Source organism: Thamnophis elegans, chromosome 2 (genome assembly GCF_009769535.1).
Source record: "Thamnophis elegans isolate rThaEle1 chromosome 2, rThaEle1.pri, whole genome shotgun sequence".
Taxonomy (NCBI): Eukaryota; Metazoa; Chordata; class Lepidosauria; order Squamata; family Colubridae; genus Thamnophis; species Thamnophis elegans.
The window spans coordinates 59,573,871-59,589,704 of NC_045542.1; the positions used below are offsets into that span (position 1 = coordinate 59,573,871).

At 44.2% G+C, this 15,834-nt stretch overlaps 1 protein-coding gene across 1 annotated transcript in view; it reads left to right on the forward strand.

Moving 5' to 3' along the window:
* The first annotated feature begins 7,176 nt into the window (after positions 1–7,176).
* TBCD (tubulin folding cofactor D) overlaps positions 7,177–15,834 on the forward strand; it is a 178,474-nt gene continuing 169,816 nt past the window's right edge. Inside the window, exons 1-3 of the mRNA XM_032209501.1 lie at positions 7,177–7,277; positions 12,593–12,801; positions 15,287–15,337. Coding sequence (XP_032065392.1) covers positions 12,612–12,801; positions 15,287–15,337 — 241 coding nt within the window. The 5' untranslated portion in view covers positions 7,177–7,277; positions 12,593–12,611. The remainder of the gene's footprint in view (positions 7,278–12,592; positions 12,802–15,286; positions 15,338–15,834) is intronic.

Here is a 15,834-nt window from a genome sequence, read left to right on the forward strand (position 1 = left end):
TACATGTATTTTTCCCACTGCCTTTTCTCTACTAGCTTACATATATGTATATTGGACTTATCAACTTGGTTGCAGAAAAATCAAATCCTGAAAACACACACAGATAATTGATTCAGCTGGATTCATTAACTTCTTTATATACATAATAACAAATGAATAAATGTACAATACCAATAATGTGTTTCCCCCAAAATACAACCTGTCGAAACTATGGCCTTGCCACATTTTTCAGCTGGGCAAAAATATAAGATTGTATGGGATTGTATGGGTGAGTGGCTGTGTATATATGAGAGGACTGGGAGTACAGCCGGGTGCCTCCTCCACTGAGTGCTATTGCAGAAGTGGTAGGGGGCCCAGGCTACCTCCCATCCTAGAATGGATGATATAAATGGCCTGCTGGAGAGCGCGGAGGCTACGGTGGGGGGGGGAAATGGGGTCTATGGGTGCGGGGGTGGGCCGGAGCATTACGGTCATTACAGGGAGGGGCAGGTACGATGGGAACTTCAGGGCTAGCCATTACCGGGGAAGGAGGGTCCGCTACGTCACAGCGATCCCTCCTTCTGGCCCTGTTAGTTCCACTCCAGGACCAGATGGTGAGCGTTGTCAGGGCCCTGGTCTCAGGCTGTTGTTGCTAAATGCCAGGTCTGTGGTTCACAAAGCTCCCCTTGTCCGGGACCTAATATTAGACGAGGGGGCAGACCTGGCATGTATTACTGAAACCTGGCTGGGCCCGGAGGGAGGAGTCCCCCTCACTGAAATGTGCCCAGAAGGGTTTCAGGTGCTCCATCAGCCGCGACCCCAGAGAAGGGGTGGGGGAGTGGCTGTCATCATCCAAGGGTCATTAGTTCCTCGTGGGATCCCTGCTCCAGAGCTTGTCAGGTGTGAGTCCCTGTTGGTGAAGTTGGACCTTGAGGGCCAAGTAGGCTTGTTGTTAACGTACCTACCTCCCAACAGCATTGCAACAGCCCTCCCCTCGCTCCTCGAGTCAGTAGCCGAGCTGACGGTAGAATTCCCCAGGCTTATGGTGCTGGGGGATTTGAACCTGCCTTTGCTCGGTGAACACTCTGATGGGGCGCAGGAGTTCATGGCTTCCATGACAGCCATGGACTTGACCCAAGTAATCCGGGATCCGATTCACTCAGCGGGTCACACGCTTGACCTCGTATTTCTCTCGGAGCAGTGGAGATGTGATCTAGATTTGAGGGGCATTAAGATCTTGCCCTTGTCATGGTCTGATCACTTCCTACTGAGGCTTGACTTTCGGAAACCAATCCCCCACTGTAGGGAGGAGGAACCGATTAGGTGGTTCCGCCCCAGGCGCCTGATGGACCCTATGGGATTTCAGATGGCGCTTGGAGAAATACCTGATGCTCTCGTCCGCAGTCCAGTAGAGTCCTTAGTCGCTGCTTGGAATATAGTGGCGGCAGGGGCTCTAAACCAGATTGCGCCTTTACGGCCTCTCCGAGGTAGTGGATCCAGGAGGGCTCCTTGGTTTACCAAGGAACTCCGGGAGATGAAGCGCCAAAAGAGATGCCCAGAGCGCCGCTGGAGGGCTAGTAACTCTGAATCTGACCGAGCACTGATGAGAGCCTATATCAGGACCTATCTCGTGGCAATATGGGCAGCAAAATGTGCACATTTTTCTGCTCTTATTGCATCCGCCGAATCACGCCCAGCTGCCTTGTTTAGAATAGCCCGCTCCCTCTTGAAAGGGAGGGATGCAGACGACTCTTTACAAGGTAGAGCTGAGGAATTTGTTCAGTTTCTGACGGATAAAGTCGCCCGGATTCGGACGGACCTGGACTCCAATTGCACGGTACCAGCCGAGGTACCGGGGGAAGGTCTTGAGCAGATTGTATGGAGCGAGTTTCAACTTGTCGCTCCTGAGGAAGTGGACAAGGCCATGGGAGCGGTGAGTGCCTCCACCTGTATACTGGACCCATGCCCCTCCTGGCTGGTCTCGACCAGTAGGGAGGTGACACGTGGCTGGCTCCAGACGATAGTTAACACCTCTCTCCGGGAGGGATCCTTCCTGCACCTCCTAAAGGATGCGGTGGTGAGACCCCTCCTGAAGAAACCTTCTCTGGACCCAGCCATTTTGAACAACTATCGTCCAGTCTCCAACCTCCCCTTCGTAGGGAAGGTTGTTGAGAAGGTGGTGGCCTTTCAACTCCGACAGTCCTTGGATGAAACCGATTATCTGGATTCCTTTCAGTCGGGTTTCAGGCCTGGTTACAGCATGGAAACTGCTTTGGTCACGCTGATCGATGATCTCTGCCGAGCCAGGGATAGAGGTCACTCCTCTATCCTTGTGCTTCTTGACCTCTCAGCGGCCTTCGATACCATCGACCATGGTATCCTTCTGCGACGGTTGAGAGAGGTGGGAGTGGGAGGCACCGTTCTACGGTGGTTCTCCTCCTACGTCTCGGACAGGTCACAGTCGGTGTTGGTTGGAGGGCAGAGATCGACCCCTAGGCCCCTCAATTATGGGGTGCCGCAGGGTTCAGTCCTGTCCTCCCTCCTATTTAACATCTACATGAAGCCACTGGGTGAGATCATACGCCGGCACGGGATTAAATACCACCAATACGTGGACGATACTCAACTGTATCTGTCTGCCCCGTGCCAACTCAGTGAAGCCTGGAGGCTGTCAGCGTCTGGATGGGAACGAACAAGCTTGCACTCAATCCCGACAAGACTGAGTGGCTATTGATGTTCCCTCCCAAGGATGGTCTACCTATTCCATCTCTTAACCTGGGGGGTGAAACTATTCGCCCCTCAGAGAGGGCTCGCAATCTGGGAGTCCTCCTGGATCCGCAGCTGACGCTAGAACATCATTTGTCAGCTGTGACCAGGGGGGCCTTTGCCCAGGTTCGCCTGGTGCATCAGCTGCGACCCTATCTGGACCGGGAGGCCCTTCGGATGGTGACTCATGCCCTCGTCACCTCAAGACTGGATTACTGTAACACGCTCTACATGGGGCTGCCCTTGAAGAGTGTTCGAAGACTTCAGCTTGTCCAGAACGCAGCCGCACGAGCGATTGTGGGTGTACTTAGGTACACCCACGTTACACCTATCCTCCGCGAGCTGCACTGGCTTCCCATTGGTCTCCGGACACACTTCAAGGTGCTAGTCGTTACTTTTAAAGCCCTACATGGTACGGGACCTGGGTACCTGAGAGACCGCCTCCTGCCATTTACCTCCCAGAGACCCATAAGATCTCACAGACTAGGCTCCTCCGGATTCCATCTGCCGGTCAATGTCGGCTGGCGACTCTCCGGGGGATGGCCTTCTCTGTAGCTGCTCCAGCCCTATGGAACAATCTTCCCATGGAGATCCAGACCCTTACTACCCTTCCGGCCTTCCACAAAGCGACCAAGACCTGGCTGTTCCAGCAGGCCTGGGGCTGTTGATTTATCCAGCCCCATCCTAAGTTATGAATGTTGTGGTATTTTAATGTTGTCTTTAATTTTTGTACCCCCCCTTCCCTTTTTATTTGTAAGCCGCCCTGAGGCTCTTGAGAGTGGGTGGCATACAAACCCAATAAATGAAAATGAAATGAAATAAGGCTCCCCCTGATAATAAGCCTCCTGGACAACCACCCCGCCAGCCAGGCAGAGTGCCACTCACCAACCTAGTGATATCTCGAAGGCGCCAAGCCTCAGGAGCCGGGGGGAGGGGTGCAAAGGTGCTCACATTGCTTGCCGGCTTTGGGATACTGCTAGGTTGGTGAGTGGCTCTGTGCTCAGCTGGAGCGGGGGTTGCCGGGAGGCTGCTCTCACGAGCAGCCACCCGGCAACCCCCTTTTTCAGCCGAGCAGAACACCACTCACAGACCTAGTAATATCCCAAAGGTGCTAAGCCGCATGGCGCTCTGCCCGGCTGGAAAGGGAGGTTGCGTGAGTGCCTGTTCTGCCCAGCTTGCGTGCCTCCCAGCTTCACTATGCCCTGGCCCAGCTCTCCCTGCAGGGCCAGGGCACCACCACCGCCGAGCTCCACAGGTGGCACGCATGCGCTGGCCAGCTGACTTTGGCCTTCTTTTGAGGCCGTTTTTTGCCTTCCAGAGGCTTCCCTGAAGCCTCCAAAGCACGAAATTCAGGAATGGACTTCCAGTTTACTCATATGACCGGTTTTCACCCTCTGGCGCCTTCATGGAAGCCTCCTGAAGGCTCTGGAGATCGAAAAACGGCCCTACAGACAAACTGAAAGTCACAATTCCTGAACTTCCAGGTTCCCTGTAGGTCTGTTTTTTGCCCTCTGGAGGCTTCAGGGAAGCTCCTGAGGCCTCCGGAGGGTGTCGGGGGGGGGGGGGTAGTGGCGACTGTTTTTGCCCTCACCATGCTCAGAAAGCCTCTGGAGTCTGGGGAAGGTGAAAAAATGCACCAAAAGTGGGTGGTGGTGCTGCTGATTGCGCACATGCACGCGGGCTGAGGTAGTCACATGCAAAGCATGGGTGTGGCATGCCGGTGCATGCCCCCCTCCCTGTGCTCCCCCTGCATTTGGCATGGCAGCCAAAAAGGTTTGCCATCACTGTGGTAGAAGTTAAAAGCAGGAGAGAACAATTAGTTTCATTTTAGAGTTCAGAGCAGACAAAGTGTTAGTTTCATTTCAGCACAGCAGACAAGCCCAGACAGACTGTTAGTTTACTTCTCAGAGCAGTAGATTGCTTAAGTTTTTGTTTCAATTCTCTGCACAGACTCAGATCTGTTTAAGCTCCCATTGGCTGACTTAGTTGCTATGCCTATTCATTGGCTGACCTTGTTCCCATGTCTCTCCCAGTCATGAATATTTTAACAGTACTCCCATGCAACCTCCTTCCCCCAATATCTTTTTATGGGAATAGGTTCGTTTCCTATAGATTAGAATTCTACGATTACCTTTAGATTTGTTAAGTTTCTATCTTCAATGATTTCCATAGAAAGCATCAAGATGTCCTAATCATGGAATGATAATACTATTAAGTCTCTCTTTTCTCTTTTACCATCTTTTGTTTTATTTTATTCTATTTTGTTTATACTGTTTAATATTTTACATTTTTATATGACATGTTATATTTGGTTTTAAGCAATATCAAATATAACAAATAGTAATAAAAAACCTAAAACAAATAAACAGTATAAAACACAATAGAAACAGAAATTTTCTTAAAATAGAAATTTTAAGAAATCTTAAGATTTCAAGTTACAATTATTTAAATATTGTCAGGTTAAATCAGATGCCCCACTACACTGTCCTCAATAAGATTCAGAAGTTTCCCTTGGAAACCTTGCAGGCTATATTTGGATCTCATGAGTAACAACTATAATTTACAAACTTAGCCTTTAGGACAAAGTATATCATAAGATTTCTAGTACATGTGAACAGGAATAGCGTTGGTTGAAATATTAGGCAATTTTCATCCTAAGAGAAAATGATCTTTGTTTTGTGTTAACATCTGCCTGGTAAAGAGCTGTAAGTTCAGTATGGAATTTCTGTGGGTCTCATCTTTGATTAATAAAAATACCTCTGAACATTTAAGTTCATACCTTTATTTCACTACATATAATTCTCAATTTACAACCATTCATTTGATGAATGTTCAAAGTTACAACGGCACTGAAAAAAACTGACATGACCAGTTTTTGAACATATGACCATTTCAGCATTCCCAGTCACATGATCAAACTTTGGTTGCTTGGCAACTGGCATGTATATTTATGATGGTTGCATTGTCCTGGCAACCTGGGATTATCATTTGCAATCTTCTTAGAAAGCTTCTGACAAGCAAAGTCAGTGTGGGAAGCCAGATTCACTTAATGATCACATGGCAAAAAAGATCATAAAATGGGGCACTATTCATTTAGCAACTGTCTTAATTAGCAACAGAAATTTTGGGCTCAATTGTGGTTGAGGACTAGTAATGACATTCATATTAAAGGCCTGAAGACTAAAGGCCTGGAGACTAAAACATATGAAGAATGGCTGCAGGATTTGTGTTTAACTAGTCTAGAGACAAGAAAGACTAAGGGGGACAGTGTGATAGCACTATTCCAGTATTTGAGGGGCTTCGGCAAAGAGGAGGGGGGGTCAACTTATTTTTCAAATCACCAGAGGGCAGGACAAGAAATGATGGATGGAAACTAATCAAAGAGAGAAGCAACCTGGAAATAAGGAGAAACTTCCTAACAATGAGGATAATTAATCAGTGGAACAGCTTGCCTTCAGAAGTTGTAGGTGCTTCATCACTGGAGATTTTTTTTAAAAAAAAAGACTGGACAGTCACTTGTCTGAAATGGTATAGGGCCATGATGGCAAACCTATGGCACAAGTGGCCACAAATGGCATGCAGAGCCATTTGTCAGGGCACACAAGACGACTTCCGCCTTTTGAGGCCGTTTTTTTGCCCTAGGGCCAAACCGGAAGTCACAATTCCCAAACTTCCATGTTCCCCGTAGATCTGTTTTTGGCCTCCGGAGCCTTCAGGAGGCTTCCCTGAAGGCTCCGGAGGGCAAAAACTGGCGTTACGAGCAAACCGTAATAACCTTATTGTTATTAATTAATTAAATCTGTTATGGCCACCCATACTAAAATACAATTTTATTATTGCTAGACTGTTCTTTAATTGAATAAGAGTATGTTTTCATTCTGTATATAAATTCACTTATGACTGGGGACCAGCCAATTCATAAGCAGTCTTAGTATAATATGGGTGTGTGAGAAAGGAATTATTATTTTTCTAATTTTAGATCCCTTCCTTTTCCTTCCTTCTTGTCTCAGCCCTAGGCAGATTCACAAATAGACAAAACAGTATAACATCCTTTCTAAAAGACAAAAATACAACCATGATTGCATCATCCTGAATTTTCTCCTTGGAAGAAAAGGGATTAACTCTTCTCCGCCGTTCTTGTTCGGATTTGCTTACTGATGGTTGAGACACACCGCCTCCATCCTTTAACCTTTACTGGCGTGGAGTCTGTACCTTTTCTATAAAATGCACTTGATGAGAAGTTGGTGTAGCGCCCAGCCAGACGCGTGGAAAACAGCAGCTTCGCTACAATGGAATTAAGAGAAAACCGGGCAGAAACGCGAGACCCTCCAGCGCCGGAGAAGACAACCTCCACGCTCACCGCCAACCCTGCCAGCTCCTTTCTTTCCGCTCCCTCCCCTTCTCTAGGCTCCTCCCTCCTTCTCCTAAACGCAGAATCCTGACGTTTCTAGCCTTTCTGACCTACGCGGGGAGCCGTAGAACGGAGTCCTGGCCTTGGTAGTTGCCAACGACGAGCCTCTTTGGTTGTTAAGGTAATGAAAGCTTCGGCGGGGCGGAATGAGGGCCCGTTTACAGGGGGTTGTCCGGCCTCTACGAGAGGCGCAGTGGGAAATCGGGCTGGCGAGACGGAGATTGGGTCAACGAGAGGCGCGGAGCTTTGTCCCAAAAAGGAAGATGTCCGGTCCGCCCAGGGAAGGAGGATGCTGGGTGTCCCCAAGGCGGGGAATTCACTGCTTGTCTCTAAAACCATCTTTATTCCACACCCTTTTCCTTAGCAAATACATTTAAGTCTTAAAAAATACATCTCGCCAACCCAAGGCGTGGCGAGAAATGAAAAGCCAGGGGAACGGGTCTAAGAGTGGTCAGAGGGCTTCTGTTTTTACTCTTTAATATTGGTGCTCCTGCAGTGAATGGTAACACCCAAAAACATCAGCATGATAAGCAAGATTGTTCGGTCCACTGGGCGGTATTTAAAAGGTGCAGGCTTGCTGTAATAACTATAGCTCAGGATTTTTCTATGACTATATTTTATTTGCAGAGCAAACTTGTTTTTTTTTTCAGAGCCACCCAATTTCTGCAGATTGAGCATGAAAATGCATCCTTCAGGCTTTATGCAGATTCCATCTAGCAAATGATAACAAAACACTTGGGATTTTTTTTTAAGGCACATTTTTTAAGGGTGATGCTGAAAAAGCCAGACAAGAATATCCATAGGAAAGAATCAGCGCTCACTTAGGCTCATAGAAATCGCTATGCTGCAAATAAGGGTTGACTAGATTGGACCCTATTCAAACTAAGGCAGCAACCTAAATATGAGTTATAAATAAAACGTGGAATGGATTGTGAAAAGAAAATCAAGGGGCCAAAGAAACAGATGAGATGGATTTGGTAATATTTCTTGTTCAGTTTACTTTCTGAAGATGTATTTACTAAATCTTCATATTTATTTATATCCCGCCCTTGCCTTCAGGAGCTGGAGGTGATGTACATAATGCTCCTTCTTCCCCTATTTCCAAACAACAAACTTATGAGTTTGTGGGACCCAAAGACACCTAGTGAAAAGATTATATATGTATGTGGAAGTATATATGTATATCTCCACATACATACATATATACACACACAAATACATACATACAGACAGACAGACATACACACACTTGTACCAGTGTTTGTGTGTATACCTATGTGGGCAGCGTCAGCCCACACATTGCATTTAGCCTTTGTGATTACAATTTACCAGTAACATCTTTTTATTCTAGAGATAGTACTTTAATAAAGCTCATTGTACAAAATGTAGCTTGGCTCTGAAGAGGTATAGATTATATAATTAAAGTCCATTAGTGTAATATTTGTTCATTGATTGTTCAATCATAATATGAGAAATAAGGAAATTTGGCATACAGGGAGCCCTCAACTTACGACCACACAAAATCTATGTTGCTAAGTGGGAAATTTGTTAAGTGAGTTTTGACCCATTTTACGACTTTGCTTGGCACATTTGTTAAGTGAATCACTGCAGTTGTTATATTAGTAACATGGTTGTCAAGTGAATCTAGTTTCCCCAGCAACTTTGCTTTTCAGAAAGTTGCAAAAGCTGATCACATCACCCCGGGATACTAAAATTGTCATAAATGTGAGTCAGTTGTCAAGGATCCGAATGTAAATCATGTGACCGTGGGAATGCCGCAACAGTCAAAAGTGTGAAAAATGGTTATGTCACTTTTTTTAGTGTAACTTCGAATAGTCACAAGCAAACTGGTAAGTTGAGGACTATCTGTACTACCATATAGAAAAAAACACATAGAGAGATACATTTTTAATTAAGAGGTATATTCTCAAAAATACAATTGAGAGTTTAAGGCGCTTAGGTTACCCCACATAAATTACTAAATTTGATTTTTGATTTCAAATTTGTCAACAGCTTCTTGATTGTGATTTACATTTCATATTAGGTTATTGTATTGTTTTTATATTTTGTAAGTCACCCAAAGTTACTATTGTGAAATGGAAGGCTACATAAATTGAAACAAACAAACACACAAACAAATAAGTAAGTCTACAAAAATATAGCCCATCTATATTTTTACATAAATGACATACCGTATATACTCGAGTATAGGCCGACCCGAATATAAGCCGAGGCACCTAATTTTACCACAAAAAACTGGAAAAGTTATTGACTCGAGTATAAGCCTAGGGTAGGAAATGGATTCAATGGGGTTTAGGAAATCCCCCCACCTCACAGACTCCCTCTTTCTTTCTCTCTTCCCTCCTCTGGATTCAATGGGGTTTAGGAAATCTCCCACCCTCATACACTCCCTCTTTCTCTCTCTTCCCCCCCCACAAAAAGCAGGACGTAATAGAGCTGTTTCGAGTCCCGATCATTCGGGATCCATTCAGAATCCTCTCGCCGCCAAACTCTTAAAGCTTTATCAACTCTACAACAAACCCCTTTTTCTCCCCTCTTCTCCCCTCCTTTTCTTCTCTTTTTTTCCCTTTCTTTTCCTTTCTTTCCTTTTCCTTTCTTTTCTTTTCTTTCTCCCGCAGACACACGACCCAAATTTTTGCCGATTCTTAACTGCCATTGGGGGGAATGGAAAAAGTGGAAAAGGCAATATTCTATCCTATCTGGAATAACACGGGGGATTCTCAGTCATCCTGGAGCTCCCTGGACATCGCAGCAGCCCCAAGTGCGCGGGATCTCAGCGTTTTTCGCATCGGGGCGTGCTGCAAGAAGAGGGAGTGAGCTTAACATCTCAGCTTTGCTGCCCAGCGCTGGCAGAGGGGAATCCCGTCTCGGCCTCGGGTGGCTGCGGCAGAAGCAGCGAGCTTTCCCCGCTGCATAGGGATGTGGGGGAAGGGCTCGGGCGCGGGGAGGGGGAATCGGGCATCTGTCAAAACCCCGAATCCCGTCTCAGCCTCGGGTGGCTGCGGCAGAAGCAGCGAGCATGGGGGCGACACTTCACTGGGAGTGACCTCTCTTTCCCCGCTGCATAGGGATGTGGGGCTCGCCAGACCTCTCTTTCCCCACTGCATAGGGATGTGGGGCTCGGGCACCCAGTTTTCTCTCTCCCCTTCTTTCCTTCTCTCTCTCTGCTCTGGGAAAGGAGCAGCGCTCTGGCGAGCCCCGAGAGATTCCCCCGTTCTCTCTCTCTCTCTCTCTGTCTCTCTCTCTCTCTCTCCCCGTTCTCTCTCTCCCGGCCCTTCCAAGCCGAGGCGGCGGGGGCGGGAAGAGGAGTCCGAGGGGGAGGGAGGGTGGAAGGGGAGGCGGCTGCGGCGGCTGGGCGATGGCCAGCAGCGGCCGAAGCATGGGGAGGGAGAGCGAGATTTTGGCGAGGAGGCCGCGGGAAGGACCGAGGGAGGAGGAGAGGACGGGGCTGCTTGGGAACGGAGAGGCAGGAGAGCAAGGCGGCTGCCGGCCGTTTCACCTCGCGCGGAGAACTTCCACTCGTTCCCGGGGCTTGTGCCGGGCGGCACAAGCCCCGGGACCGAGTGGAAGTTCTCTGCGCGACTGAAATGGACGCCGCCGCAGGAGAGCCGCAGGGGAGGGCGGCGGGATGCTACCACGCCTTGCGGACTCGCGGCGTGGTCGCTGGGAACCGCGCAGCACAGGTGCGGTGCGCGCTGCGCGGCAAACTGACACAGAGGGAGGGGAAACTCACAGGGGCGCCGGGCCATTCACGAGCGTCACCCAGCGGCATGGCCCCGCCCCTTTTTCTCCTCCATTTCGGGCAAATTTTTCACTGACTCGAGTATAAGCCGAGGCGGCTTTTTTCAGCCCAAAAAGTGGGCTGAAAAATTCGGCTTATACTTGAGTATATACGGTAACTAAAATTCCATTGATATATTGGTGTACCTAGATACAGTTTGTATTCACAGCCAATGTATGGCTGTGAAAGTTGGACCATAAGAAAGGCAGAGTGCCCAAGAATTGAGGCCTTTGAACTATGGTGCTGGAGAAGACTCCTGTGAGTCTCTTGGATTGCAAGGCGATCAAACCAGTCAGTCTTAGAGGAGATCAACCCTGACTGCTCTTTAGAAGTCCAGATCCTGAAGATGAAACTCAAATACTTTGGCCACCTAATGCGAAGGAAGGACTCACTGGAGAAGAGCCTAATGCTGGGAATGATTGAGGGCAAAAGAAGAAGGGGACGACAGAGAATGAGGTGGCTGGATGGAGTCATCAAAGCAGTATGCATGAGCTTAAATGGACTCCAGAGGATGGTAGAGGACAGAAAGGCCTGCAGGAACATTTTCCATGGGGTTGCAGTGGGTTGGACACGACTTCACAATTAACAACAAATGTTATAGTTTGGATTAGTTGTATCTTATTGTGCTTTTAAATTGCAGAGCCACATGGGATCATTTGACACAGTGCAACAAATAAATAGCATCAATAGCTTTCTGATCCTGTTACAATATATCCATGGCCCTTTGCTTCAATCTCACTCATCTTTCCTTTTACTAAATAAACTTACCGTAATTTAACATTTCAGTTAATTTAATAGATGAGGCATTGTAATTTATCTGATTTCCATTTCTTTTCGGGGACATTCCATTCTCTCCCCCCCTCCCCCAATACTCTATTTATATCTATCTTTACTATCTATGAATTTCAATGGATCTTAATTATGTCAGTATCCATTCTTAATTCTTGTAAATATATTATGTAAATATAGGAAAACCAAGAAAAAGGTCTCATATTTCATTAAAACTCCAATTATTTGCTGTGGACATTCTTAATCTTTGGTTTTATTATGACCCTTTTCTAAATCTACTTTATGGATTAAAGCTGGACCCTCTGCTTTCAAATTAAAGCTGGACCCTTTGCAAAAAGATACCTTTCTCATAGTTAAAGCTTCTCTGAAATTTATTTATGCATAAAACCAGTGATAACTAGATATTGCAGTTAGCACTCTTATAGCTCCGTAATGTGGAAACTTAGGAAAAGAGATGGGAGGGGAAATTGTCACATATTTTAAGTTTTCTTTGTATGTTACTGTTAATTGTCTTTATTTTGAAGATAGAATAGTTATAGTGCAGTTCAGATAAAAAAGTTTTAGATATCACTGAAATGGAGTGAGGTCTAATGGGGGGAAATGAATTTGCTTAATGACTTTGTGATTCACTTAACCACATTGATTCAGTTAATGACTATGGCAAAGAAGATGGTAAAATTGGGCACAACTCATTTACCAACTGTTTTGCTTTATAACATAAGGTCCAGTTCCAATTGTGATAATAAGGATTACCTGCACTTCTGTTATAGATTTTTATTATTGAAAGAAATTAATATGGTAGTTCTAACTCTAACTTTAATGTTAATTTGCTTTCATTTTGCTAGAAAATAATTTATCAGAAAGATGGTTTTAAATGAGATGAACAATGATGGGCACGATGAAGAGGACAAATGCTTGGAGCCTGATGTCATTGCGAAAGGAAACATACTTGAAAGTTTTATAGAGAGTCAAGAAACGAAAGAGTTGATTAATCATCTTAGATTGGTATACGAAGACTTGAAACTGCAAGAACAAGTTCTTGAAAAGTTTAAAGGTAAAAGATAATATTTTAAAATAAAAGTTAGAAACATAAAAATCAATGTTGATCAGGATCTTTATTAGAAATATGTTTATGCATTTGTATAAATCATTGAAAATGTTATTTGCATTGTTTAGCAAGTGTAGTATATTATAAGAGTAACCAGTTAAGACTATTAATCTCCCTTTATTTACTAACTTAATAGGACTACAATCCTAAATATTTTTTCTAGTTCATCAATAAAGTAGAACTTAAATGTGAATATAAAATTCTGTTAATCTCAGCCTGGTAACTTTTTCTACTAAAATGAATTTTAAATTTTATTAGGAAGGGTAATGACTTAATTGGGATTTACAGAGGAGCACATTGTTCCGAAACCTCTTCCTCACCTTTTTAATTTTATTTATTTTATTCTTGTTTGTAACTGTTATAATAATGTTTGTATATAGCTTTTTTGTTTTTATGTCTATTTGTATACTGCCCAGAATCAGTGAGATGAATAGATGGATGATTTTTTTTAAAAGAGTGAATTATTTTAATGTTGGATACAAAGCAGTATTGCAGAAGATTTCTGATAGTTACAAGAGTATTATTGTTTTCTTGTATGCTATTTTGGGCTTAGTTTAAGTTTCTAATCTTCCTTTATTTAGCCTCTGTTAGGTAATTATTTGCAAAAGTGTTCTTAAACTATTGCATTTAATAGCTGAATTGATGGATTGCCAAGAGTTTTAATAATAAAGGTAACACTTAAGATCCTAGTTTATTAAATATGTAGTCCCATAATGATATCCTAAATTATTCTGAAAATTGTTTGACCCCATTGGAACAGATATTTGAGAGCTATTGAGTGAGGGGCTGTAGAGAAATTGGGAAAGTAGTAAATCCCTGCTCTATAAAATTTATTCAATTAACAGCACAATAATGAAGACCTTAGCCTTTGCTTTTATGCTAACTTTGTTCTTTCGTAATCTTTACATGGTATCATAGTAAATCTTACTAATATTATAATACAAGTAGTTTAACAAATTTTCATTCAGCAAGTCATGACAGTGCTGAAAAAGAAGATTTATAACTGATCCTTGAACTTATGGCCATTTCAGCTTCCCTCCAATCATGTGATAGCAATTTGGGACATTAGCAACCAATGCATTTTTGTACGGTTGCAGTGTCCCATGGTCATTTGTTCACCATTTACATCAGAAGCCAGCTTCTGATAAACCAAGTTAGTGGGAAAATGGCAGGAAGTTGGAAGTCACAGTCATGTAACGCTGTAGTTAATGTCTATGGATGATTCACTTAATGACTGCAGCCGGAACTGATGTCATAAGTCAGGCACTGAAACATGATGTTTCACTTTAGGATCATATTGCTTTGCGATAGATTTGTCAATCTAATACATCACTAACTTAATTAGAATGAAGATTTGTATCCTGGTCATTATATTCCTCCAGGTGATAAATATGATTTAGGAATAACCCAGGGTTGTAGACTTCACCAAGTCTTTGCTATTTTAAGGCTTGAGTTATATGTTCAATGTTGATTTTATGCTGCTGGTTTATTTTTGTTTTTAATCCTGTATTAGCCACCCACAGTTGCAGTTTGCAAGTTGGGTAGCCATATTTATTTATTTATTTCCCACCTTTATTATTTTTACAAATAACTAAAGGCAGCAAACTTATCCAACATACCTTCCTCCTTTCCTCCACAACAACAACCATGCAAAGTGAGTTGGACGGAAAGAGAGTGAACGGTCCAAAGCCACCCAGCTGGCTTTCATAACTAAGATTAGACTAGAACTCATGGTCTCCCAGTTTCTAACCTGGTGCCTTAACCTAAATACATTATATATGATAGTTAAAAGCATATTTTGTTTAGCTTGCTTATTCAGTATGGTTAGTCAATTGTTTAATTTATCTTGGATTGCCATCTAGTGATGATTTGTCATATTACAATAATTGCTGTAATAGTACACTATATACAATCTTAATTTTCCTGAAGTTTTCAGAATAGAGAAATACAGAAGTTACCTTATGGCCCTGCGTATTACTTCTTTGGGGTGAATTTCTCTATTTTTATGCAGCGCATATCCAGTGTAGTGTTTTCAGTTTCACTGAATACCAGGAGGTAGGCAGTATGTCTGACAAATTCCAAACAGAAGTGGTCACATAGTACCAGCTGGCTTTGAACAAGCAAAGTCAAAGGGGGAAGCTGTATTTGCTTAATGACGATGTTATTCCCTTAACTGCAGTGGTTTGCTTAACAACCATGAAAGTTATAAAATTAGGCAGGACTCATTTGACAACCTGCCTTGTTTAGCAATGGAAATTTTGATCCCAATTGTGATTGTAAGTCAAGGACTACCTGCACTTTAAAAAGTCACAGCAGGGTTACTTAGTTCAAAATCTTAGGGAAGACTTTTCTTAACACCAAAGCATTGATGTGTCATTTTCATGTTAGAAAACTGCTTGATAACTGGGTATGGTTTTTTGTTTGTTTTCAGTTATAATGAATAAATACCAGGAGCAGCCTCATCTTTTGGACCCTCATTTAGGTAAATATCGAGATTCTGTAATTTTTTGATAAAATCATCCTTTTTATTAGGATGGATGATACTGATTTTTCTTTTTCTTCTTAATGGTAGAAGATTTTTTTCTAATCCAGTGTTTGGGACTTCTCTGTCTAGAATACACTGCCTCTGAAAGCAGCTTTACTGAAAGAAATTGATCCACCTCCAGTTTCATATCATTAACTTGATTACTGTAACGCGCTTTACTTGGGGCTGCCCCTGAAGAGTGTTCGGAGACTACAATTGGTCCAGTATGCGGCCGCGCGAGCGATATTGGGTGTACCTAGGTACACCCATGTTACACCTATCCTCCGCGAGCTGCACTGGCTTCCCACCGGTCTCCGAACGCGCTTCAAGGTGCTGTCGTTACCTTTAAAGCCCTACATGGCTTGGGACCTGGATACCTATGGGACCGCCTCCTGCCACACACCTCCCAACGACCTGTAAGATCGCACAGATTGGGGCTCCTTCGGGTACCGTTG